Source organism: Phyllobates terribilis, unplaced genomic scaffold (genome assembly GCF_046119375.1).
Source record: "Phyllobates terribilis strain yellow unplaced genomic scaffold, ASM4611937v1 Scaffold_1012__1_contigs__length_473940, whole genome shotgun sequence".
Lineage (NCBI taxonomy): Eukaryota > Metazoa > Chordata > Amphibia > Anura > Dendrobatidae > Phyllobates > Phyllobates terribilis.
The window spans coordinates 261,722-286,057 of NW_027363772.1; the positions used below are offsets into that span (position 1 = coordinate 261,722).

General features: G+C 47.1%; 1 protein-coding gene across 3 annotated transcripts in view; it reads right to left on the reverse strand.

Moving 5' to 3' along the window:
- Positions 1 to 11,855: 11,855 nt before the first annotated feature.
- LOC141241397 (uncharacterized) overlaps positions 11,856 to 24,336 on the reverse strand; it is a 50,598-nt gene continuing 38,117 nt past the window's right edge. For 2 of the 3 annotated variants that reach the window (XM_073668763.1, XM_073668762.1), the window contains exons 3-5: positions 16,795 to 17,202; positions 13,524 to 13,655; positions 11,856 to 12,665 (exon numbers count right to left, since the gene is read on the reverse strand). In XM_073668763.1, the coding sequence (XP_073524864.1) occupies positions 12,070 to 12,665; positions 13,524 to 13,655; positions 16,795 to 17,002 (936 nt within the window). In that variant the 5' untranslated portion in view covers positions 17,003 to 17,202 and the 3' untranslated portion in view covers positions 11,856 to 12,069. The remainder of the gene's footprint in view (positions 12,666 to 13,523; positions 13,656 to 16,794; positions 17,203 to 24,336) is intronic. The other variant, XR_012306140.1, reaches the window with a different exon arrangement.

Genomic DNA, 24,336 nt, shown 5'->3' on the forward strand with positions numbered 1-24,336 from the left:
TTCTCTCTTCCATGATAGATTTTTGCTGGCGAGGAGTATAACGCCGGAGTAGACTGGTATTCTCTTGGCGTCATCTTAAAAGATATGGTTACCAGTGAGTGTACGTTCCATCTGACACTCGATGAGGCATCCTCCGGCATTGATGACATCATTAAACAGGTCAGTATAATTCCAGGTTATTAGTACTATGGGTTGTACAATATTCATTTAAATGGTGAAGTTGTGAGAATGTTTTATTGCCTCTACCGCTTACCTTCATGGGTTTTACTTTATTGTTTTTAGCTCCTACAGAAAGATCCAGCCAGACGCTTAGGAGTCCATGGTAACATCCGAGAGCACGTGTTTTTCCAGTGTATTGATTGGGTCTCTGTGGAAGCCCTGAAAGTGCCTCCACCTCACATCCCTGTAGTAAGCATATGACCAGATCACATTGCACCTCTGTTAAGTATTAGTTAGCGCTGACACTTAGGCTATGTGCCCACGATGCAGAAATGCTCAGGATTTTTTCCTGAGCGTTTCTGCATCTCCCTGGCAGAAAAAAACGCACGCGGATTGTACATGCGGATCGTACATGCGGATTGTACTTGCGGATCGTACATGCGGATCGTACATGCGGATCGTACATGCGGATCGTACATGCGGATCGTGCATGCGGATCGTGCATGCGGATCGTACATGCGGATCGTACATGCGGATCGTACATGCGGATCGTACATGCGGATTGTACATGCGGATTGTACATGCGGATTGTACATGTGGATTGTACATGCGGCTTGTACATGCGTTTTTCCTGCTGGGGACATGCGGAAATGGAGCGTTATTCACTGACATTTCCGCATGCGGATTGTACATGCGGATCGTACATGCGGATCGTACATGCGGATTGTACATGCGGATTGTACATGCGGATCGTACATGCGGATCGTACATGCGGATCGTACATGCGGATCGTACATGCGGATCGTACATGCGGATCGTACATGCGGATCGTACATGCGGATTGTACATGCGGATTGTACATGCGGATTGTACATGCGGATCGTACATGCGGATCGTACATGCGGATTGTACATGTGGATCAAACATGCAGATTGTACATGCGCATTGTACATGCGTTTTTCCTGCCAGGGACATGCGGATGTGAAGCGTTCTTCACATGCATTTCCGCATGCGGATTGACAAGCGCTTTCCAAGCGATTTTAGCATCACTTGGAAAGTGCTTGTGACAACTAGGTCACACTATATAAATCCATGCAAACTGCATGGATTTATATAGTGTGACCCGAGAGAGTGGTTAAAAATAAAAAAAACAAATGTATACTTACCCTCCGATGGCCCGCGCTGGCTTGCTTTGCTCGGTGCTGGCACTTTGCAGTGGATTGAAAGACCTGCCGATGTCAGCATCGCATGACCCGTCACATGTCTCTGACGTCAGCGCAGGTCCTTCAATCCACTGCAAAGTGCCGGGAAGCAAGTAGGAGCGCAGCGCGGGCCGCCGGAAGGTAAATATACATTTATTTTTTATTTTATTCTTTTTTTACAGATTTTTTAATGGTGCCTGGGTCTGGAGGAGAGTCTCCTCTCCTCTAGTCCTGGGTACCATCCACACATTAGAACGCACCAATTACGCAAGTACAGATGCAGTCTTGCGGAATTGGCGCGTTCTAATGCAAGTCAATGGCGGCGATAAACGCAGCATTTCCGCAAAATAATTGGTAGTGCTGCGTTTTTTTCCGTAATGATAATCCTCAGCGGATATTTCCACAGCATGTGCACAGCACATGCGGATTATCATTGCTGCCCTTCTACCATGCGTTTTTAATGCGTTTCCGCGCTGCAAAAACGCTGCAGAAACGCATTAAAAACGCATCGTGGGCACACAGCCTAACATTGGAAAATCAACATCATCCAGAGCTGCTGGTCCTGGTCTGATGGTCCAGATCATTTCATATCATCCTTCTCCAGAACGTTTGAGATTTTGGTAATAATTATTTTTTTGTTTGTTTTATAGCCATCTAAAGCTCATCACCGTTCTCGACCACACCATCTGGAGAAATTAGAAGCAGCAGAGGCCAAAAAGTCACCTCTATCAGCAAAGGACCAGGCCATGTTCAAGGGATTTTCTTTTGTCAACTTGGAAACCCTTGACAAGACACCAGCTCCATAGTCATCAGAGCGAGCTGTCTTCCTCAGCCTCCAGAAGACCTTGAAGAACTGAAGATTGGACATCACTTTGATGATCATCTGAAAGCACTGCTGGAATGAAGATGACCATGGATACGACACTGAGGGACCCAAAACACAGACCCCAAAGATGAAGAAGCCAGACAATGTAATCATGCGCTGGCAGTAAGTATAAGCGCCACAACATCTGCGCTTCACTATACTCATAGGCATGTGCAGAACATTTTACACTAACCGGTAATTGGATTTCCTCTTGCTCATGACAGCTCCATCTTTCGGTGCTGTCTTGGGCTAAGAAGAAATAACATGGTGTGCGATGGCCGGCTATTAAGGGGAGGAAGGAGGCCGGATTTTTTTTTTAACTAACATTGCACATGTCTATGATCATTTTTACCATTACCGGTAGTAAGATTTCCTCACACTCATGAAAGTGCTGTCATGGGTGTTGGGAAGAGGTGTGTGATGGCCGGCTATTAAGGGGAGGAAGGAGGCCGGATTTTTTTTTTTTTTTTAAAAAATGATCAGTTAATAATGAAGATAAGCATAGCAATGACAGAGGATCCCAATATATGACACCAAATACAGAGATGCCAGCAGATCTACTCCTATTCTGGCAGCAAGTATAAGCGCCACAACATCTGCGCTTCATGATACTCATAGGCATGTGCAGAACATTTTACCTTAACTGGTAATTGGATTTCCTCTTGCTCATAACAGCTCCAGTCTTTGGTGCTGTCTTGGGGTAAGAAGAAATAACATGGTGTGCGATGGCCGGCTATTAAGGGGAGGAGGAGGCCAGATTTTTTTTTAACCAACATTGCACATGTCTATGATCATTTTTACCAGTAACAGTAGTAAGATGACTTCTGAGACCCAACAACAAAATTTCCCCAAAAAGTCCCATGTAATAACGACAACATACAGAATTTAACCAAAACTCCTTTTAATGGTTAGAGGTCGGTCACAGCCAAAAAGGATGTGCTCAGCGCGTAACTGGTATAAAACCCGGTTAAGGCACTATTGGCCAGCTGAAACGGGTACAAATCCATATTCCACTGCCGGACTCCCGGCGCATATCATACTTCGTACTGGAGAAAAACATCAAGATAGAGCAAATGACTGCTGCTGTGACTTAAATACAGAACAACCAAATAATACCAACAAAACACACTGTACATGGGAAAAAAGGGGAGGGGTGGTGGGAAACGCAGACTGCGGGTCCCATGCTTGTGTGGAGAGAGGCAGGAAGAGGCAGGTGACTAGCCCAGGGGATGGGGGAAGACTCGGTTACCCGGGCCTTTAGCCTTAAGGAGGTCGCGGTGGTCGGCTCCCGGGCCCGTACTCTGGGGTCTCTCTTTAAAAAGGCGTTGATAGATGTTAAGTTTATAAAAGTTCGTGACGCAACCTGTGGCTTCTGGTGAGGATCTGCGCAGTCCACTGAGGCCGATGATAAGGCAGCTGGATGGTATAGCTCCCCACAGGTGGAGCTAGGCCTCAGGGCAGTGTATGACGGGGTATGCAGGACAAGGAGACTCAGCCGCGTCAGAGCAAGAACAGGGACAGACACGATAGTCACTTCAGTACCTTTTACTGATGGAAATTCAGGCACTCCCCGGAGCACTGTAGGGTGAAGAGTGTATGTCCGGATCCTCCCCAATGAGCGGGTTTTGGGCCTCCTGTTCCTTGCCTCTGCGTAGTAAGTTTCTGACCTGCCTGGAGCTAGGCCTAACTTTGTCTCTGTCCTGCGCTGGCTGTCCTTGTGGTAGGGCCTTCTCTTGGAGTGCACGCTCCCGACCTACGGGGCCTATGTGTCTCCTGGCTCTGGTACGTATCAGCACTTTAGCGATCCTGGGACTTGTAGTTCTCCAGGGATTCCGGTTATATCTTACTGGGTCGGGGATATCCCGGTAAGCTTCGGACCCGGTGTCCGGTAATTTCTTCTTCGGGGTGAGCTAGTTAAGCTCCTCTGCCCCCTATGTACTAACTCTCTCCTCTCGCCTTCGGCCTACTCGGGCCCTCAATAGGCTACTCACACTAACGGCAGCTTGCCGCGCTTCACTGATCTTATGGCGCCGGCACACCTAAGCTCACTATTCTGAGCTACGACTCAACCGGGCTCAACTCTGTATTCAGGCTTGCACTAACTGAACTCTCCAGAGGAATTGCTGAGTCACTGAGCTCCACTGCAGACTGACCTGTTTCTGTGTCTCACTCTGCAGGAACTGACTGCCTGGCTCCACCTTCCCTTCTTTATATATCCCTAACGGGCTCCCTCTGGTGGTCTGAGATGGAAGGTGGAGATGTGTGAATGGTTATGGGGGCCTCTTGTGGAGGAATCCGTCAATACACCCTTCTAGGATCTGTCATACCAAGCACAGCTGGGCTTCACATTCCCCCCTAGTTAATCTCAGCACTCCCGAGCTGAAGTACATTTTATAAAACAATAACAATAGTAAACTTAAGCAATACATGAACAATATTCCCTTTATGGGAGGCACGAATCTTAAACGTTGCATAACAAAACAATTACAGAGTGTCCTCAGAATCCAAGTCTCCTGTGGTGAGGTTCCCAGCAAGGATGTCCATCTCACAAGGTAGAGTACTTTGGTAGTTTTGAGGGACCTGTCCTAAACCTTCTACGTTGGCCCTGGGGTAGCTGCAGGGCATGAAGATCCCGAGTTGGACCTCCAAAAGAGCCACTCCAAACAGGTTTTGCTTCTGAGGTCACCTAAAGGGCACTCCAGGGAGCGCTATTATATATAGTAAGAGTTTTTGGGCTGCACACAGTCCTCAGCCACGAAGTTCTTAGGCAAATAAAGAATTAATGAGAAAAAAGCACAAATGGATAAGCATGCATAAAAATAAACAGTCATGCAGTACATTACAATTTAATATACAATACCCCAGGGGTAACTATATATATTTTCAGAGATTTTTAACTATCTACTGAGTGTACCTAACAGGAGGTTTACCTCTTGTACTACATATTGACCTGCGTAGTGCTGTGGTTGGTGGAGTGTCAGTGTCTGTATCCTCAGTTACTCTACCAGTTCTACATGTAACCATGTTGTAAAACTGCCTTAACCTCTCTCTTGGACTGGCAAGTCTACCATTGGCTGGGCCCTGTTGCTCTGCTCCTGCCGGGGATCCTTCATCCGGGGATACTTCTTGAGCTGGCTCTTCTACAGCACTTACAGGTTTAACTTGCTGTGGAGGGTTTGCTGGCTGTTCATAGAATTGGAGTACTGGAATAATTACTGCACCTCCTATTTGAGGCCAATCCGCTGGGAAGTCTCCTAGGTCAGTGTGGGTCACTGCTTCTTTAGGTTCTTCCTGGGTTGTGAGAGGCACTTTTTCTTGGTGTTTCTGTAAGTCTGGACACAACTTTAGGTGGTCCCTGGACACTGTGGCAGATGTTCTTCCTCCATCACGACTAATTATGCATGTCTTTTTGTTGTTAAACCGTGACGGTAACACAGTGTAGGGGTCTTTTTCCCACTGGTCATCAAGTTTGTGGTTACTTCTTTTTCTTTTTAACACTGTTTCACCTGGTGTGAAAGGTTCTGCGGGTGCGTTTTTGTTGTATTAAACTTCCTGCTTTTCTCTCACCCGAGTAAGACTGTCCTTGACACAAGCTTGTACCCTTCTGTACTGCTCTTGTCTGGTTTTGTCCCAGTCCTCAGTGGTCATATCAGCTTCAGGTTCAACAACACCAAGCTCCAGATCCATGGGCTGCTTTCCTGGCCTTGCCCGCATGAGATATGCCGAAGTGCAGTTGGTGGAACTCACTGGTATATGATTCTACAGATCCACTAGGTCAGGTAGTAGGTCTGGCCACTGGTTTCTCTCCTCAAGTGGTATGGTCTTTAGCAGGTCGATGATAATGTTGTTCATCTTTTCGCAGAGACCGTTTGTTTGCGGGTGATACGGTGTAGCTCTTATATTTTTACACCCGTAGAGATGGCAGAACTCCTTAAACAGCTCAGCCTCAAAGGCCGGGCCCTGGTCCGTCAGCACCTGCTCAGGGTAACCATGGGGTCTGCAGAAATACGCTTGGAACGTCTTTGCTGCTGTCTCTGCCGTCAGGTCTTTGACGGGGGCGACCACCAAGAAACGTGAGTAGTGATCCACCATAGTCAGAGCATAGGAGTACCCTGACCTGCTGGGGGAGAGCTCAACATGGTCCAGGGCCACGATCTCCAGGGGTCGAGTCGTCTTGATGGGTTGCAGGGGTGCCTTCTGGCTGCTGAAGTCTTTCCTTCTTAGGCCGCAGGGTCCACAGTCCCAGCACCACCTCTCAATGGAGCTGCGCATTTCTACCCAGTAGAATCGACATTTCAGCAGGGTCTCTAGCTTTTTCCAACCAAAGTGCCCCGCCTGATCGTGGTAAGCCTCTAATACCATCTGGATGTCTGTCTTAGGGACTACTATCTGCCATACCATCTCATGAGTCTTTGGATTGACGCACCTCCGGCACAGCTTCTCATGGTAGATAAACAGCCGACTTCGCTCATTCCACAGCTGCTTTGCTTGCAGAGACGCATCTTTCTCCAGGGAGGCACCTTCTTGAGTTATCAGCTGTTTGATGCGGCTGACAACCGGGTCGCTATCCTGGGTCTCTTTCCAGCTGTGCTGAGACAGGGGGTTTAACGTTTTTCCACGCTGATTCCTGGAGGCTCGTTGCTCATGGATCATCCCACTTCGATGAAGGGCAGGTAGCTCAATCTCTTCCAGGTCATCCACTTCTTCTTCTGTGTCTGACTGGTGAGGCATCCTAGACAGGGCATCGGCTTTGGCGTTCTTGCGGCCCGCCCGGTATTTGATTGTAAATTGGTAGTTTGACAGCCGAGCCATCCATCGTTGTTCCGGAGCTCTCAACTTAGCTGTTTCAAGATGGGTCAAGGGGTTGTTATCAGTAAAGGCAGTGAACTTGCTGGAAGCCAGATAGTGCTTGAATCTTTCAGTGATGGCCCAGACCAAGTCCAGGAACTCCAACTTGAAGCTGCTATAGTTCTCTGGGTTCCTCTCAGTCGGGTGGAGCTTCCTACTTGCGTATGCGATCACCTTCTCCTGCCCATTCTGCTTCTGACTTAGAACAGCACCCAGGCCTTCGTTGCTGGCATCTGTATACAGTAGGAACGGTTGGCTGTAGTCAGGGTAGACTAGGATCTCATCACCTGTCAGGATCTCCTTCATCTCCTGAAACGACTCGGCTTGCTCCTTACCCCAGTGGAATGGGGGTTTTTTGCCTTTGGGGGACTGTCCTACCAGGAGGTCTTGCAGAGGAGCTGCTCTCTTAGTGTAGTCCTTTACGAACCTCCGGTAGTATCCTACTAGTCCCAAGAACTGACGCACCTCCTTGAGGTTCTTCGGCTCTGGCCACTTCTGGATGGCTGTGACTTTCTCCGGGTCTGGTGCTTCCCCTTCCGGACTGACAATGTGCCCCAAGTACTGTACCTTTCTCTAGAGTAGGTTGCACTTTGAGGGCTTCAACTTCATCCCATACCGGGACAGTGACTCAAATACCTCTGCCAGGTGTTTCAAGTGGTCCTCGTACGTTCTGGAGTACACAATTACATCGTCCAGGTAAAGTAACACAGTCTCGAAGTTGCGGTGTCCCAGGCAGCACTCCATCAATCTCTGGAACGTTCCGGGGGCATTGCAGAGTCCAAACGGCATACTGTTGAACTCGCAGAGTCCCATCGGGGTGGTGAAGGCCGTCTTCTCCCGATCCTCCTCAGCCACAGCTACTTGCCAGTACCCACTAGTGAAGTCAAGGGTGGAAAAGTAATTTGCAGACTTTAAGGCAGCTAGGGACTCCTCTATGCGTGGTAAAGGGTATGCATCTTTATGTGTAATGCGATTTACTTGACGGTAATCTACACACATTCTCATGCTCCCGTCCTTGTTCCTAACCAGCACTAGGGGAGCTGCCCAGGGACTACAACTATCCCTTATCACTCCCGCCTTCCTCATGTCATGCAGCATTTCTTTTTCCTTCTGGTAGTGAGCTGGGGGTATAGGCCTATAACGTTCTTTGATTGGGGAATGGTTGCCTGTGGGGGTATGATGTTGAACCCCCTTAACCCTTCCGAAGTCTAGTGGATGTTTACTGAACACCTGCGAGTACTCTTGAACCACCCAGTGTACACCCTGTTTTTGGTGGGTAGGAGTGGTGTCCGACCCAACAGGGAGCGGTTGACACCAATCCTCCACCTGGGTTGCAGGGTCATTATCCTCCACTTCTTCTGGTGAAGTTAAGGACTCCGCCTCATGGATGCAGTTGTTGTTGACAGCATGTAATTTGGCAACAGTGGCATAACGTGGCAGTTTGACCTCATCTTCCCCTAAGTTGAGAAGATGGACGGGCACCCTCCCATTACGTACATCTACCACTCCCCTGGCAGTTAAGAGCGTGGGTATGTGCTCAGAGCATAGGGGTTCTACTACCGCCTGGTAGCTCTGTCCTCTAAGACCTATGGCAGCTCTTCATCAGATGAGCATTTCACTCATTGGGGAAACGACAATGGGTATGGGGTCTGTTACCCGCACGTTACTGATTTCACCATCTGTTAACTTTACTTGCTGTTGATACATCAGGACGCGGATCTCCCTCTGCAGTGCCCTCCTCTCTCTCGGTCTGGCAGTGTCGGCGATCTGTTGGAGCAAGAACACAACTTCTCCCAAACAGTTACCAACAACGTTAGTGCCCAATACCATATACGGGTTGCTGTCATCAGGGTTATTCTCCACTACAATTAGTCCCTGGTCCTTCAGCTCCACTCTCCCCACCTTTACAGTCACATTCTTAACCCCGAGTAGGTTAAGGAGGAGTCCATTTGAGGCATACACAGACAGATTTGGAGCTGGCGGACGTAGGTCGTCCATGGACCAGAACCTCTTGTAGAGGACTTCAGGCATGATGGTTACCTGAGATCCTGTGTCCAGCAGGGCATGCGTCGGGATCCCGTCCAGTACAATGGACAGGAAAGGTCTTCCTCCGACGAACCTGTTGTACCAGTCTGATGGGCCTGGTGAGTCTACTCCTGGGTGTCGGCCCTCGGACCCAGGGTTTTCTCGTTTAAAGGACAATTCTGGGCGATGTGTCCGGTCTTGCGGCAGCGGTAGCAGGCTGGGTCCTTTGGTGGACGGCGCTAGTCACTGATCCTCGGCGAGGGTGGTGTTGGTCTCCTCCTCCTTCGCATCCAGGGGACATTCTCAGGGCTATCGGCTAACAGGATCTTCCCTCCTTCCTCAGGCTCCGTCCGCAACTGCAGAGCACTCAGCACAGTGGTCAGGGTTTTACTCAACTGACGCACCTCAGAGCGCAGACTGTCCAGTTCTTTAGGGGACGTTGCTGGAACTTTAGCTTCAGCAGCCACCGGGGAAAAGGTGGGTGTTGCAGGTACTGGGGTCGCCCCACCCTGGTAACGTTGGATGGCATTTGTTTCCAGGGGCTGCAGTCCTTTTATAGCCATGTCCTTAAGATTGTCAAAGGTAGCTTCTGGATGATCCAGGGACCACCAACGCACAGTCCTGCTCTCCTCTGGAGACCTCAGTCCCCGGACAAACTGTTCCTTCAGCATTTTGTTCTCATTTTCAACGCTGGTTGGACTAACCTGGTTTAGAGCCCGCAGGGCCCCCTGTAGACGCCAGGCGTAGTCCCGAACATTGTCCTCTGGTTGTTGGGAACAGCTGTAAAACCTCATCTGGAGGTCCGCCTCAGTAAGGTCCTCAAAGACAGTCTGTAGTTTTTGAAATATTGCGGACACTGACTCCTGGTCTGCGGCCGATCATGTTTCCACTTCCCGCTCCGCAGCACCGGTCAGCTGTCCTAATACAACGGCGGCTCTTTGTTTGCCGGTCATGGAGTACATGTCCAAGATACCACATATCTTCCGTTTGAATCCAGACAGGGTATTTGGTTTGCCGTTGTACTGGGGGAGCCACTTTGCTCCAGGAATGTACGGTAAAGTCATAGGAATTACGGGTGTTACAGGCGCTGCTGGTGGAGCGGCGGCTTCGGCCTGCTCATCATCGGGCTGAACTTCAGGGACGTTGACCGGTAGGTTGGCGTTCTGCTGCTTGTCGGACATCTTGGCACCCCCCTAGTTAACCGTGGCCTACCTTCTGTTTTTTTTCTTCCGGTAGGCCGCAGCTCCGCAGGTGACGGTTGTCTTCAGGACCTTGCGTCCTACGTCAGAGCGTTCAGCGATGCTCCTTACAGGAACTGGCGCTTCTAGCTTTGACGTCAAGGCGTGGGGCGTGTCCGGGGCTTAGCGCTCTTTTGAAGGTACGCCCCTTATTTTCCCGCGGTTACGCCCTTCTTCTTGCTCAACGGCCCAACAATGGCGGCAACCTTCACCACAACTTTACGTACACAGTTCAGAATAAAGGCGCACAGTACCCGGTGGCAACGGGCACAACACTCTGTCGTTGCAGCGGGCACGTAATCCTGTTCGTGACGCCAGTTGGAGATGACTAGCCCAGGGGATGGGGGAAGACTCGGTTACCCGGGCCTTTAGCCTTAAGGAGGTCGCGGTGGTCGGCTCAGGGCAGTGTATGACGGGGTATGCAGGACAGAGAGACTCAGCCGCGTCAGAGCAAGAACAGGGACAGACACGATAGTCACTTCAGTACCTTTTACTGATGGAAATTCAGGCACTCCCCGGAGCAATGTAGGGTGAAGGGTGTATGTCCGGATCCTCCCCAATGAGCGGGTTTTGGGCCTCCTGTTCCTTGCCTCTGCTTAGTAAGTTTCTGACCTGCCTGAAGCTAGGCCTAACTTTGTCTCTGTCCTGCGCTGGCTGTCCTTGTGGTAGGGCCTTCTCTTGGAGTGCACTCTCCCGACCTACGGGGCCTATGTGTCTCCTGGCTCTGGTACGTATCAGCCCTTTAGCGATCCTGGGACTTGTAGTTCTCCAGGGATTCCGGTTATATCTTACTGGGTCGTGGATATCCCGGTAAGCTTCGGACCCGGTGTCCGGTAAATTCTTCTTCGGGGTGAGCTAGTTAAGCTCCTCTGCCCCCTATGTACTAACTCTCTCTACTCGCCTTCGGCCTACTCGGGCCCTCAATAGGCTACTCGCACTAACGGCAGCTTGCCGCGCTTCACCGATCTTATGGCACCGGCACACCTAAGCTCACTATTCTGAGCTACGACTCAACCGGGCTCAACTCTGTATTCAGGCTTGCACTAACTGAACTCTCCAGAGGAATTGCGGAGTCACTGAGCTCCACTGCAGACTGCCCTGTTTCTGTGTCTCACTCTGCAGGAACTGACTGCCTGGCTCCACCTTCCCTTCTTTATATATCCCTAACAGCTCCCTCTGGTGGTCTGAGGTGGAAGGTGGAGATGTGTGAATGGTTATGGGGGCCTCTTGTGGAGGAATCCGTCAATACACCCTTCTAGGATCTGTGATACCAAGCACAGCTGGGCTTCACACAGGGTCTGGACTTATAAAGAGGGGAAGAGGGAGGAAGAAGAGGATTATTGGGTGAAAGCCAGGAGGAGAGGAGAAAAAGAACATGGGACACACAATTTAACCCCTTCAGCAGGGCACAGCAGTCAAGGGGCATTCAATTAAAGATTGACGTGCCCTGCAGACTGCTGAGACCCAACAACAATATTTCCTCAAAAAGTCCCATGGAATAACGACAACACACAGATCTTAACCAAAACTCCTTTTAATGGGTAGAAGTCGGTCACAGCCAAAAAGGACATGCTCAGTATTTAACCGGTATAAAACTCGGTTAAGGCACTATTGGCCAGCTGAAACGGGTGCAAATCCATATGCCACAGCTGGACTCCCAGCGCAAGTCAGACTTCGTCCCGGAAAAAAACATCAAGATGGAGAAAATGACCGCTAAGGAGGAGCGGAGTATTTATACTGCGCTCCGCCCCCCACCCATTTGGTAAAAAGCTTGTTCTATGCTATCCTGGAGACCGGAGAGAAAAATATCCAGCCCTATTTCCGTCAGATGGACTCCATCGGGTAGCATAAGACTGGAATTGTCTCCCTCAAGTTGGTGATGCCTCATGACCACTCCGGCCTTAAAACGGATAAAGCGGGACAAGCGGGCATTAAGCGTGCGCACAGAACGTTCAACTGCCGCCACATCTCTCGCGCCCTGCCATGCAACACGTGACATGACCTCTGACCAAATCAGAGTAAGCTCTGGAAAAAGTCTGTGGAATTTATCCACGTCGGAGCGCATGATTGTGAGGAGTTCCGCTAGGTGAAAGGAGCAGAGATCATTCCCGCCCGCATGCAGGACTAGAATTAAGGGAGAGGAAGCAGTCTGAGCTATCCGCACCACCTCGGGAAGAACCTGAGGCCAGGTCAAGCCTCTTATTCCTCTCAAAAAAACGTTGATGCCGTGGAACCCAAGACCTCTGCCACCTGGTCGACGTTCTGCTCTTTGGGATGCCCAGAAGATGTAAGAGTGGCCCAGTATCCTCACTGTGTGTTTTACACCATCTATGAAGAGATAATAAAGTTAGTGAAGCAATAAATTCGGTCTGATGTATCTTGCAAAACAGGAGGAACGCCATCTACCAATGTGCTGGATCTCGGAGTTAGGCAAACCAGCACGGGCTGCTTCGGTAGCAGCTGCTATCCTAAAGGAGTACGTACCAAATACCTTGAGAGGAAGGCCTACGAAAGCTAAACATTTCCAAAAAAACTAGATTGAAATTGAAAAACCGTAAGAGGAGAACCATCCTCATGTGAGAAAAAGGAGTCACCAGATCGCCAGAATGATAAGTAATTATTAACAAGGGTTAAAGGACAAATAGGACCGGGGATGGTAAGAAGGGGAACCCATGAACAAATACCGGACGGGTCAATTTTCGATTTCCGAAAGTGGATACGGAGACCTCGGTCACAGGGAGTGATACCATCATACTGGAGTCCTCCTGAAGTGCGCTTGGATGGGGACACCAATTCACTAATGCGCAAAGCACCAAACCAAAAAACGCGAGTCAAAAAGCGGCAGAGAGTAGAGCAGACTTGAAAGGAGAAGAGCGGACAGCGGGAGTGGGTTGATTAGGCGGGTAAGTAAACTGAAAGAAATGGGCCGTCTGTTCTCCTGACGAGTGTGCTCCCTCCTCCAATCCATAATAGCCTGCCGAATGATGAAAACCTTAGTAACATCGTTCCAACCTAAGAGGCGAAAATAAACACCGAGATCAGATAGGCGGTTCTGTGCAACGGCTCCTGAAACACCCATGCTACGCAAGTAAAGTAAATATTCGATTGTGACCTCCAGACGGGCAGCGTCGGATGCTGCTGCTGATCTATCCCCAAATAGGTTATGCCACTCATTCCATGCCTTACCGTAAGAACGCCATGTAGATGAGGCCACTGAAGATCTCACCAACTCCATCAATCTTTCTCTACCACCTCCCACATGAGGGATGGGCATGGATGCCCCTCTGGTTTGGCTGCGGGGAAACATTCCCGGAATTTCTGCCAATCGAAACGAGAAAGAGAATCAGCAATGACATTATTTGTACCCGGAACATGGCGGGCTTAAAACCAGATGTTTAAACGTAAGCATTTTAATACCAGGAATCTGAGTAATTTGATAACCAGGGGAGATGAGGATGACAAGTGATTTATGGCGTGTACAATACTCATATTGTCAGTCCAATAACAGATCCGTTTATCCCTGAGGGATGGGCCCCATAAAGAAATGGCTGTGATGATAGGAAATAACTCTAACCAAGTAAGGTTTTTAACCCAGCCCTCAGTGCGCCAAGATTCCGGCCAAGGTTCGGCACACCATTGGTCTCCAAAAATGACACTGAAACCAGTAGATCCAGCGGCATCGGAAAAAAGGGAGAGATCCTCATTAGTCAATTCCGATGACTAAAAGAATGTATATCCATTATAGGACAAGAGGAACTCCTTCCCAACCAGCAAGTCTGCTTTCAAAGGAGGTTTTATCCGAATTCTATGATGGGGAAGCTTGATGCTTTTGGTCGAGAGGGATAAACGTCTGGAAAAATTCTCCCCATAGGCATTACTGTGCAAGCAAAGTTAAGGAGGCCTAGCATGGACTGCATTTGACATAGTGTTACTTTGAGGACAGAACAAAATCCTTCAATCTGGGACAGCAATTTTGAATTTTTTTCTGAGGGAAGGCGAAAAACCATGGCAACGGAATCAATCTCAATTCCTAAAAAGGATAGCGAAGTAGTAGCAAAAGTTTTTCCACTGGATAAGGGAACGCCAAAATACGACGCGAAAAAAATAAAATTGTCCAGCAAAAATTGACAGGACCTGGAATCTGGTGGTCCCACAAAAAGAAAATCGTCAAGATAATGGATTATAGCGGAGGAACCTGTTTCATACTTAACCACCCATTCTAGGAAAGAACCAAATAATTCAAAATAATAGCAAGAGATGGAACAACCCATGGGAAGGCAGGTAGATCTCACATCACCGTTACTTTCTGAGTAGCAACGTCTTCGGAAAGTTTATGAAGCTACATTTACAGAAAACATTGGTCCACTGGCTTTACTAAACGCCATCTACAAATTCGAGCTTCAAGATTTGGAGAGGTGTGTATTGCAAGAATTTTTATCACCCAACCACTTTGAGTAGCAGAAGGAGAGATAGCATTAGCAAACTCTCAAGAACTATCTGCATTCTACAATGACGGAACAACGGTTAAACAGCCGAGCCCTTCTGTCAATTGAACATGAGCTCGCCAGACACCTGAATATTAAAGACCTGATTAAGGATTTTTCTAACCAGCAGGTAAAACGACTGCCTGTTCCATACATGTAAATTTGCATCTTCACATCTTCTACATGTAGCCAGTTTTACATTAGTGTGTTATTGCCATGTATGTTCCCCTGTATTATGGATGAGTGTCCTAGCCTGACTGCGGGATTACTGACCCAAAGTCCTAGTATTAGACAGATGTAACAGATCAGTTAGTAATGTTTCAGTTCTGAGACCTGCACCTGACTGACCCTGCGATGCACTATCCGTACCCCAGATGGGAATACCCATTTAATATTAGGGCTCAGTTTTTAGGATAGAGCGCACTATTGTTTGTTGTTCTTGAATTTATGGAAATACATCTTTATTATTATGGTTCATTTCCTTAGATCGTGTGCAAAACTGTTTGTTGTTTTAATATGTTTTCTGACCTCACAAAATGACCTTATTTTCATTGTATTAATTGGTTATACGTTTTGTCTTTGTTTTGTTACATTATAATTTTGCACTTTACATAATTGACCAAAGGATTTAACTAAATGACTCTTATGAAAAATAGATTTAATTAGCGAAATGTTCAGTGGGAATGTTTTACAAAACTTTTATGTTAAGGGCATTGACCGTGTTCTGGTTATTCTTAACCAATGTGTGTGTGAGATGATTAAAAGGCCCTTAATGCAGAAATTCAACATAGAAATATAGTCTATTTCCCATATTTCGTATTTAGTGCCGAAGTTCAAGAAAGACCATAATACTAAGTGCCTTATCATCATCTCAAACACATTGGTCAAGAATAACCAGAAAATTGGCAATCCTTTTAATCATAGTTTAACTTTTTGGAAGAATTTACTTTAAAGTTTGTCACCCCTTATATCATAAATAATAAATAAACAGAAATTGCTTTTCTAATAGAATAACACGTCCAGAAGAGATTCCTTTTCAGCAGTCACCTCATTATCATAGCCAGCAGGATTACAATGAGAGATAACAGAATCCACCATTCACATTAGGTCGTGTCACAGCTCACCTCTTCCCCTTTCCTGCACAATGACATCTGCATGTCACTAAACATGAGAACATGTATAGAAAACTCTCCCTAGGAATTAGAGTCCCCTATTTTGTCTTGTGATATATATACATCCATATGTCTATTGTTCATATCTCCAAACAGGCAAGACAGCAGATTTCCATAAATGTACAGAAAACAGGATACAATAATCTGAAGTCAGAAATACAGATTATAAAAAAATTATCACAATCTGGTTTCAATTAGTTTAAAAAATGTACGTCACTCATTCCCTTAAAGAAAAATAAGCAAAATATACCTAAAAAGAATATTGGATAGTTTAAGAAATGTTTAATAGGTTAGAGTAGAGTAGGGCCCTGCCAAAAGAGTCTACCTTGTCGTGGTGGCAGGCTTAAAAAATCTTTTGGCCAAAACAAAAGCTGATGGCTGTGTATGTGATATGGTGTTCGATGGGAACTGTTTATGTGTGATTGGTGAAACCGAGGTGCAGAAGCAGAGTTTTTCCAAGAGTGGGAGGTGGGACGGTGGAAAGTTTGAGGGGTGGAGGCGGGGCTGGTGTGGAGTCTCAAGGGTGCCCGGAAATGTTGCCAGTATGGGGTGCTGAAATTCCTGGTGGCAGCCCTGCTTCAGTATGTAGCAAAAATCACAGTCTCCTACTCTCCACAGGCATGTGTTCAAAGGAGTATGTTACGGATCCGGGTGGTGGAACCTCTGTGCTGCGGTGCAAGGAGGGACCAGAGGGGCGTAAGTAGCTGTCAACTCGGACTGACCAAGGTCATACGGCGGCTCAATCGACTCCGTGACCAGGGAAGACCGAGCAGAGAGACCAGGTGCTACTCTGGGACCAACCTTGTATGAGAGCAGGTGACTCCCACGGGTCAGAAGGCAGGAACTGACCGGTACAGCAGATGAGCACGGCAGGCAGGCTGACGGGTGATCCGGGTAGGCAGACTGGCAGACACGGCAGATAACAAGCAGGAGCCTCCAGATAAGCTGACTGGTAGGCACGGTAGGTAACAGGCAGGTGCTTCCAGGTAAGCAGGCGGGCTAGGCCCATAGACAGACTGGCGGACTTGACTGTAGACAGACTGTCGGGCTGGAGAGTAGACAAGCTGGCGGACTGGACTAGTAGTCAGGCTGGCGGGCTGGACTTGTAGTCAGGTTGGCGGGCTGGACTTGTAGTCAGGCTGGCGGGCTGGACTTGTAGTCAAGCTGGCGGGCTGGACTGGTAGTCAGGCTGGCAGCAGGACCTGAGGGCTGAAGCAGAGTTTAACACACAAAGCTACAACCTTGCATGGGCACCTCCATCTTGGAGGAGGTGCCTTTTATATGAGAGGTCCTCCGGTCATTGGCCGGGGACTCCTTAGGACGGCGTGCGCGGCCCCTTTAAGAGGGCGCCCTAAGCACAATGCCCGGGAAGCTGCGCGCCGGCAGAAGCAGGAGCGCCGGAGGACGCCGGGAGGGGAGCGCGGCGGTAAGAGGGACGGCGTCTCTGCCTGTCAAGGCGCAGAGACACCGATACTACAGAGTATTGTCATGACAAGCACTGGGGTGTTCAGAAAACCTCAAGCTGTCATGACAACCCTTTGGCACCCCACAATCATGATGCAGGGACAGTTAGAACAGTGTGCCCCACCTGGACCAGTCGCTGTAAATTCTGCCATCACAGATAGTTAGCGGCATATAACAGGTTAACGGTCGCTTCCCTCCACTCGCATCTGTTAGAGGCAGATGATGGCTGAATAATGCAGCCATCATTTGTCGGCTCAGTTCCCAAGTCCACATCAAAGAACGGGACGTGGGATTTGTTATTTTTTTCTATGAACCGTTTTGTTTTTTACTTTTTTTACTTTAGTCCCTTTACAGAACGTGAACCTGGTTGAGCTTTATTGCACGATGCTGCGAGGCATGATTTACAATTACAGCTGTGGGGGCCATTGTGTGAGTTGGTTGACTAAAAGAGCCCCCTACCTTTATTTGACAACCTAGATGCCACTGATACTATAGGTTGCTGCATCAAAGGCGTTAATTAAAGATAACAGCTAGGATCACAGACATTGACTGCTCAGTTCCTGCGGGAGCCCCTCAGTGATCCAGCTGGAATGGTGCCAGCACCAGAGGTGAGTATAGCTCCTATTATTTTACTTTGTGGAAACATATTGATTGAGAAGGGTTGGTCCTAGTAGTGAACATCAGAGAGAGACTTGCGGCCTAGCCGGAAAACCCAGTGATCCCCGCTAGGGCCAGAGCTTCATAGAGAACTTACATGGAAACTCACACGACTGGGCACACCACCTTTGTGAAGAGAACATTAACGTTAAATAGTGAAAGACTTTCTCTGCTATCCCAAGCTTACTGTTATTAGTTCTACTGTTGATTTGCCTTGTTACTAACACTTTACAGTTTAAAGTATATACCGTATATACTCGAGTATAAGCCAACTGTTTCCGCACACTGAACTCATCATCTTTCCTTCATCTCGCATATCTTCCCCACCTGATCTTTCTATCACAATAAATGACATCACACTTTCCCCGGTCCCCGGAGTAACCCCTGACTCTGCCCTGTCCTTCAAACCCCACATCCAAGCTCTTGCCACCTCCTGTGGCCTCCAGCTCAAAAGTATTCCCAGAATCCATCCTTTCCTCAACCCTCAATCTATTAAACTGCTTGTTCATGCCCTCATCATCTCCCGCCTCGACTACTGCAACACCCTCCTCTGTGGCCTACCTGCTAACACTCTCGCACCCCTCCAGTCCATCCCCAACTCTGCTGCTCGACTGGTTCATCTCTCGCCTCACTATTCCTCTGCTACCCCCCTTTGCAAATACCTTCACATGCTAATAATAATAATAAAAAGTAATTTTTCATTTAACTTTGCATGAAGCCCTGTGGGTTATACAAAATTTCTGAATACGGTTTTGAATATTTTGAGGTGTATACATGACATATAGATCCCTCAAAATCTTTTCAAATGTGTAGATGGTCCTGAAAAACTGAGGGATGGGACATTTCATTGGCATACAAAATTCAAAGTACAAAAATGAGACTTTTTCTAAATATTTATCAAATTTCCGATATTTTTTATATAAATGTCTATCATATTGACCTAAATTTACCACGAACGTAAACTACAATGTGTCAAGAAAAAAATTATTACCACATAAAATGGCACATATTAGTTTAAAAAATTTGGCTTGGTCAGGAAAGTAAAAAGTACCTTAAGTGGGAAGGGGTTAAAGAGTTATTCCCAATATATGTAATAATTCTGAAGTGGAGCAGACTCCACAATACAAACTGTTTATTTTATTAAAATAAATACATTTCTTAGACCTGATGAGGCTTGTTTGGTTGCATTAAAAATCCACTTGCTTTTGAGCCGAAACATTGGCACCTGTTCACACGGGCCAATAAATACACCATTTTTTATGTAATTTTCTATTAAGTGCTACCATCTTTTTTGCTTACTTATATGCCGACACTGGGGTATCGTGTGCCGGGACCCTTGGAGCTCTCACCGCCATAAAACCTGAACGGCCGTGCAGTCCCTCCGCCTCTTATGGGACGTGCTGGTGAAGGTGCGTACGCAATGACATCATCGCGTACGCGTCTGCATAGAGGGCCAAGATGCCAGTACAGAAGTGCAGCTGCAGGGGATTATATGAGAGGTAAGTATCAATTTATTTATTTTTAATAGAATTAATTAAATGGTCTTGGGGGAGAGCTCATGATGAACTGGGAGTGGAGGTTGGGGAAAGCACTTGGAGAATAGGGAGTGGGGGAAGGGGAGAGCACATGATGAATTGGGAGTGGGGGGGAGAGAGCACATGGTGAATTGGGGGTGGGGAGAGCAAATGATGATTTTGGAGTGGGGGTGGGGAGAGCTCATGATGAACTGAGAGTCGGGGTGGGGAGAGCACATGGAGAATTGGAAGTGGGGGGTGAGGAGAGCACAAGGTGAACTGGAATTAAGGGGTGGGGAGAGCACATGGTGAACTGGGAGTGGGGGGTGGGGAGAGCACATGGTGAATTGGGAGTGAGGAGTGGATAGAGCACATTATTAATTGGGGGTGGGGAGAGCACATGGTGGGTGGGGAGAGCAAATTATGAATTGAAGGTGGGGGGTGGAGAGAGCAAATGGTGAATTGCGAGTGGGGGATGGGGAGAGCACATGGTGAATTGGGGGTGGGGAGAGCAGATAATGATCTGGGGGGTGGGGAGAGTACATGGTGAATTGGAAGTGGGGGGTGGGGAGAGCATATGCTGAATGGGGGGGTGAGGAGAGCAAATGATGAATTGGGAGTGGTTGGGGAGAGCAAATGATTAATTGAGAGAGGTGAGTGGGGAGAGCAAATTGTGAATTGGGAGTGTGGAGAGCACATGGTGAATTGGGGGTGGGGAGAGCAAATGATGAAGTGGGGGTGGGGAGAGCAAATGGTGAATTGGGGGTGGGGAGAGCAAACGGTGAATTGGGAGTGGTGGGTGGGGAGAGCAAATGGTGCATTGGGAGTGGGGGTGGGGAGAGCTAATGGTAAATTGGGAGTGGGGAGAGAAAATGGTCAATTGGGAGGGAGCGGTAGTGAGAGCTAATGGTGAATTGGGAGTGTGGAGTGCACATGATGAATTGGGGGTGGGAAGAGCAAATGGTGAATTGGGAATAGGGGGTGGGGAGAACTAATGGTGAATGGAGCAAATAGTGAGTGGGGGGTGGGGAGAGCAAACGTTGAATTGGAAGTGGGGGTAGAGAGCAGATGGTGAATTAGGAGTGCGGGTGGGGAGAGCAAATGGTGAATTGGGAGTGGAGGGTGGGGTGAGCAAATGGTGAATTGGGAGTGGAGGGTGGGGAGAACAAATGGTGAATTGGGAGTGGGGAGAGCAAATGATGAGTTGGGAGTGGGGAGAGCAAATGGTGAATGGGGAGTGGGGATGGGGGGAGCAAATGGTGAATTGGGAGTGGGGGGTGGGGAGAGCTAGTGGTGAATTTGGAGTGGGGAGAGCTAATGGTGAATTTGGAGTGGGGAGAGCAAATGTTGAATGGGGGGTGGGGAGAGCTAATGGTGAATTGGGAGTGGGGGAGAGCAAATAATGAATTGGGAGTGGGGGAGAGCAAATGATGAATTGGGAGTGGGGGAGAATAAATGATTATGAATACAGGTTGGGAGAGAGCATGAACATGACATAATGAATTGGAGTGGAGGGGTTCATGTAAATATAATGAATTGGGGGAGCGGAAGGTACAGAGTGGGGGGTGTTGAGGATGCAGGAGTGTGACTGGTAATGAATTGGGAAAGAGTACAGGTGCTATTTAATTTATATATTTATTGGGTGGAGAAAGTGGCTATTTACAGTTAGTGGGGGGGGCCGTGGTGGATTACAATTTGTATTTGGAATGGTGGGTTGCATAATAACTAATTATATATTAATGGTGGGTGCACATCTGTATTCAGCTGCGTAATGTAGAAATTGGGGAATGTGCTCTAGATAACTGTGTGCTATTTTATGCAGAGACGAGTCCTGGCTGGAAGAAGTGAGGTCGGTCTGCGCTGGATGAAAGTGAAAAAAAGCGAAGATGAAGGACTTCAACTAGAGACGTCACTTGTGAGTCAGTGTGTTCTCTGTACAATGACACTATATACTAATGTGCAGAGCTCCTGTGTATGTCACTGGTGATCACTGTATTACCTGTACACTATACACTATATGGAGAGCTCCTGTGCATAATGTCACTGGTGATCACTGTATTACCTGTACACTATATACACAGCTCCTATGTATAATGTCACTGGTGATCACTGTATTACCTGTACACTGACACTATATACAGAGCTCCTGTGTATAATGTCACTGGTGATCACTGTATTACCTGTACACTATATACACAGCTCCTATGTATAATGTCACTGGTGATCACTGTATTACCTGTACACTGACACTATATACAGAGCTCCTGTGTATAATGTCACTGGTGATCACTGTACACCGTCTACTATGTAGAGAGCTCCTGTGTATAATGGCACTTATGGTAATATTAGTATTTTTTTTTTTTTTTATTAATGATCAGTATTGTATTATTTGGTCACTATGTGGTGGTAATATGTGGTCCGGTCATGGTGTGGCGGTATTTGTCCCTTACACTGTGTGCAGAATTATTAGGCAAGTTGTATTTTAGAGGATTATTTTTATTATTGATCAACAACTATGTTCTCAATCAACCCAAAAGACTCATAAATATCCAAGCTTAATATTTTTGGAAGTTGGAGTGTTTTTTTTTTAGATTTGGCTATCTTAGGAGGATATCTGTGTGTGCAGGTAACTATTACTGTGCAGAATTATTAGGCAACTTAATAAAAACCAAATATAATCCTATGTCAGTTGTTTATTTTCACCAGGTAAACCAATATCAGTGCACAAAATTTAGAAATAAACATTTCTGACATGCAAAAACAAAAACCAAAAAAATTAGTGATCATTATAGCCACCTTTCTTTATGATGACACTCAACAGCCTTCCATCCATAGATTCTGTCTGTTGCTTGATATGTTTTCGATCAACATTGCGTGCAGCAGCCACCACAGCCTCCCAGACACTGTTCCGAGAGGTGTACTGTTTTCACTCCCTGTAGATCTCACATTTTATGATGGACCACAGGTTCTCTATGGGGTTCAGATCAGATGAACAAGGGGGCCATGTCATTATTTTTTCTTCTTTTAGACCTTTACTGGCCAGCCACGCTGTGGAGTAGTTGGATGCATGTGAGGGAGCATTGTCCTGCATTTAAATCATGTTTTTTTTGAACGATACCGACTTCTTCCTGTACCACTGCTTGAAGAAGTTGTCTTCCAGAAAGTGGCAGTAGGTCTGAGAGTTGAGCTTCACTCCATCCTCAACCCGAAAAGGTCCCATAAGTTCATCTTTGATTATATCAGCCCATACCAGTACCCCACCTCCACCTTGCTGGCGTCTGAGTCGAAGTGGAGCTCTCTGCCCTTTACTGATCCAGCCTCTGGCCCATCCATCTGGCCCATCAAGAGTCACTCTCATTTCATCAGTCCATAAAACCTTTGAAAAATCAGTCTTAAGATATTTCTTGGCCCATTCTTGACATTTTATCTTATGTTTCTTGTTCAAAGGTGGTCGTTTTTCAGCCTTCCTTACCTTGGCCATGTCCCTGAGTATCGCACACCTTGTGCTTTTTGATACTCCAGTAACGTTGCAGCTCTGAAATATGGCAAAGCTGGTGGCGAATGGCATCTTGGCAGCTTCACGCTTGATTTTCGTCAATTCATGGGCAGTTATTTTGCGCCTTTTTTGGCCAACACGCTTCTTGCGACCCTGTTGGCTATTTGCCATGAAACGCTTGATTGTTCGGTGATCACGCTTCAAAAGTATGGAAATTTCAAGATTGCTGCATCCCTCTGCAAGACATCTCACAATTTTGGACTTTTCAGAGCCCGTCAAATCTCTCTTCTGACCCATTTTGCCAAAGGAAAGGAAGTTGCCTAATAATTAAGCACACCTTATATAGGGTGTTGATGTCATTAGTCAACACCTCTCCTCATTACAGAGATGCACATCACCAGATTTACTTAATTGGTAGTTGGCTCTCAAGCCTATGCAGCTTGGAGTAGGACAACATGTATAAAAATTATCATGTGATCAAAATACTTATTTGCCTAATAATTCTGCACACAGTGTATATGTGGTATTATTTGGTGACCATTTGGTGGTAATATGTGGTCTGGCCATGGTGTGGCGGTATTTTTTCCTTGTATGTGGTATTATTTGATCACTATGTGGTGGTAATATGTGGTCTGGCCATGGTGTGGCGGTATTTTTTCCTTGTATGTGCTATTATTTGATCACTATGTGGTGGTAATATGTGGTCTGGTCATGGTGTGGCAGTATACCTTGTATGTGGTATTATTTGGTGACTATGTGATGGTAAATTGTGGTCCGGCTATGGTGTGATGGTTTTTGTTCCTTGAATGTGATATTATTAGTCATTTTAAAAAATGTATGTGACACATTCCTTTAAAGAAAAAGAAATAAAAATATACCTAAAAAGAGTATTGGATATTTTAAGAAAGGTTTAATAGGTTAGAGTAAAGTAGGGCCCAGCCAAAAGAGTCTAACTTGTCGTGGTGGTTGATTAAAAAAATCTTTTGGCCAAAACAAAAGTTGCTGGCTATGTATGTGATATATGGTTGAGTGGGAACTGTAAATCTGTGATTGGTGAGGGCGTGGTGCAGAAGTGGAGTTTTTCCAATATTTGGTGGTGGGACTGTGGAAGTTTCGAGGGGTGGAGGTGGAGCTGGGGTGGAGCCTGGGCGGAGTCTCAAGGGAGCTTGAAAATGTTGCCAATATTGGGCCCTGAAATTCCTGGTGGCAGCC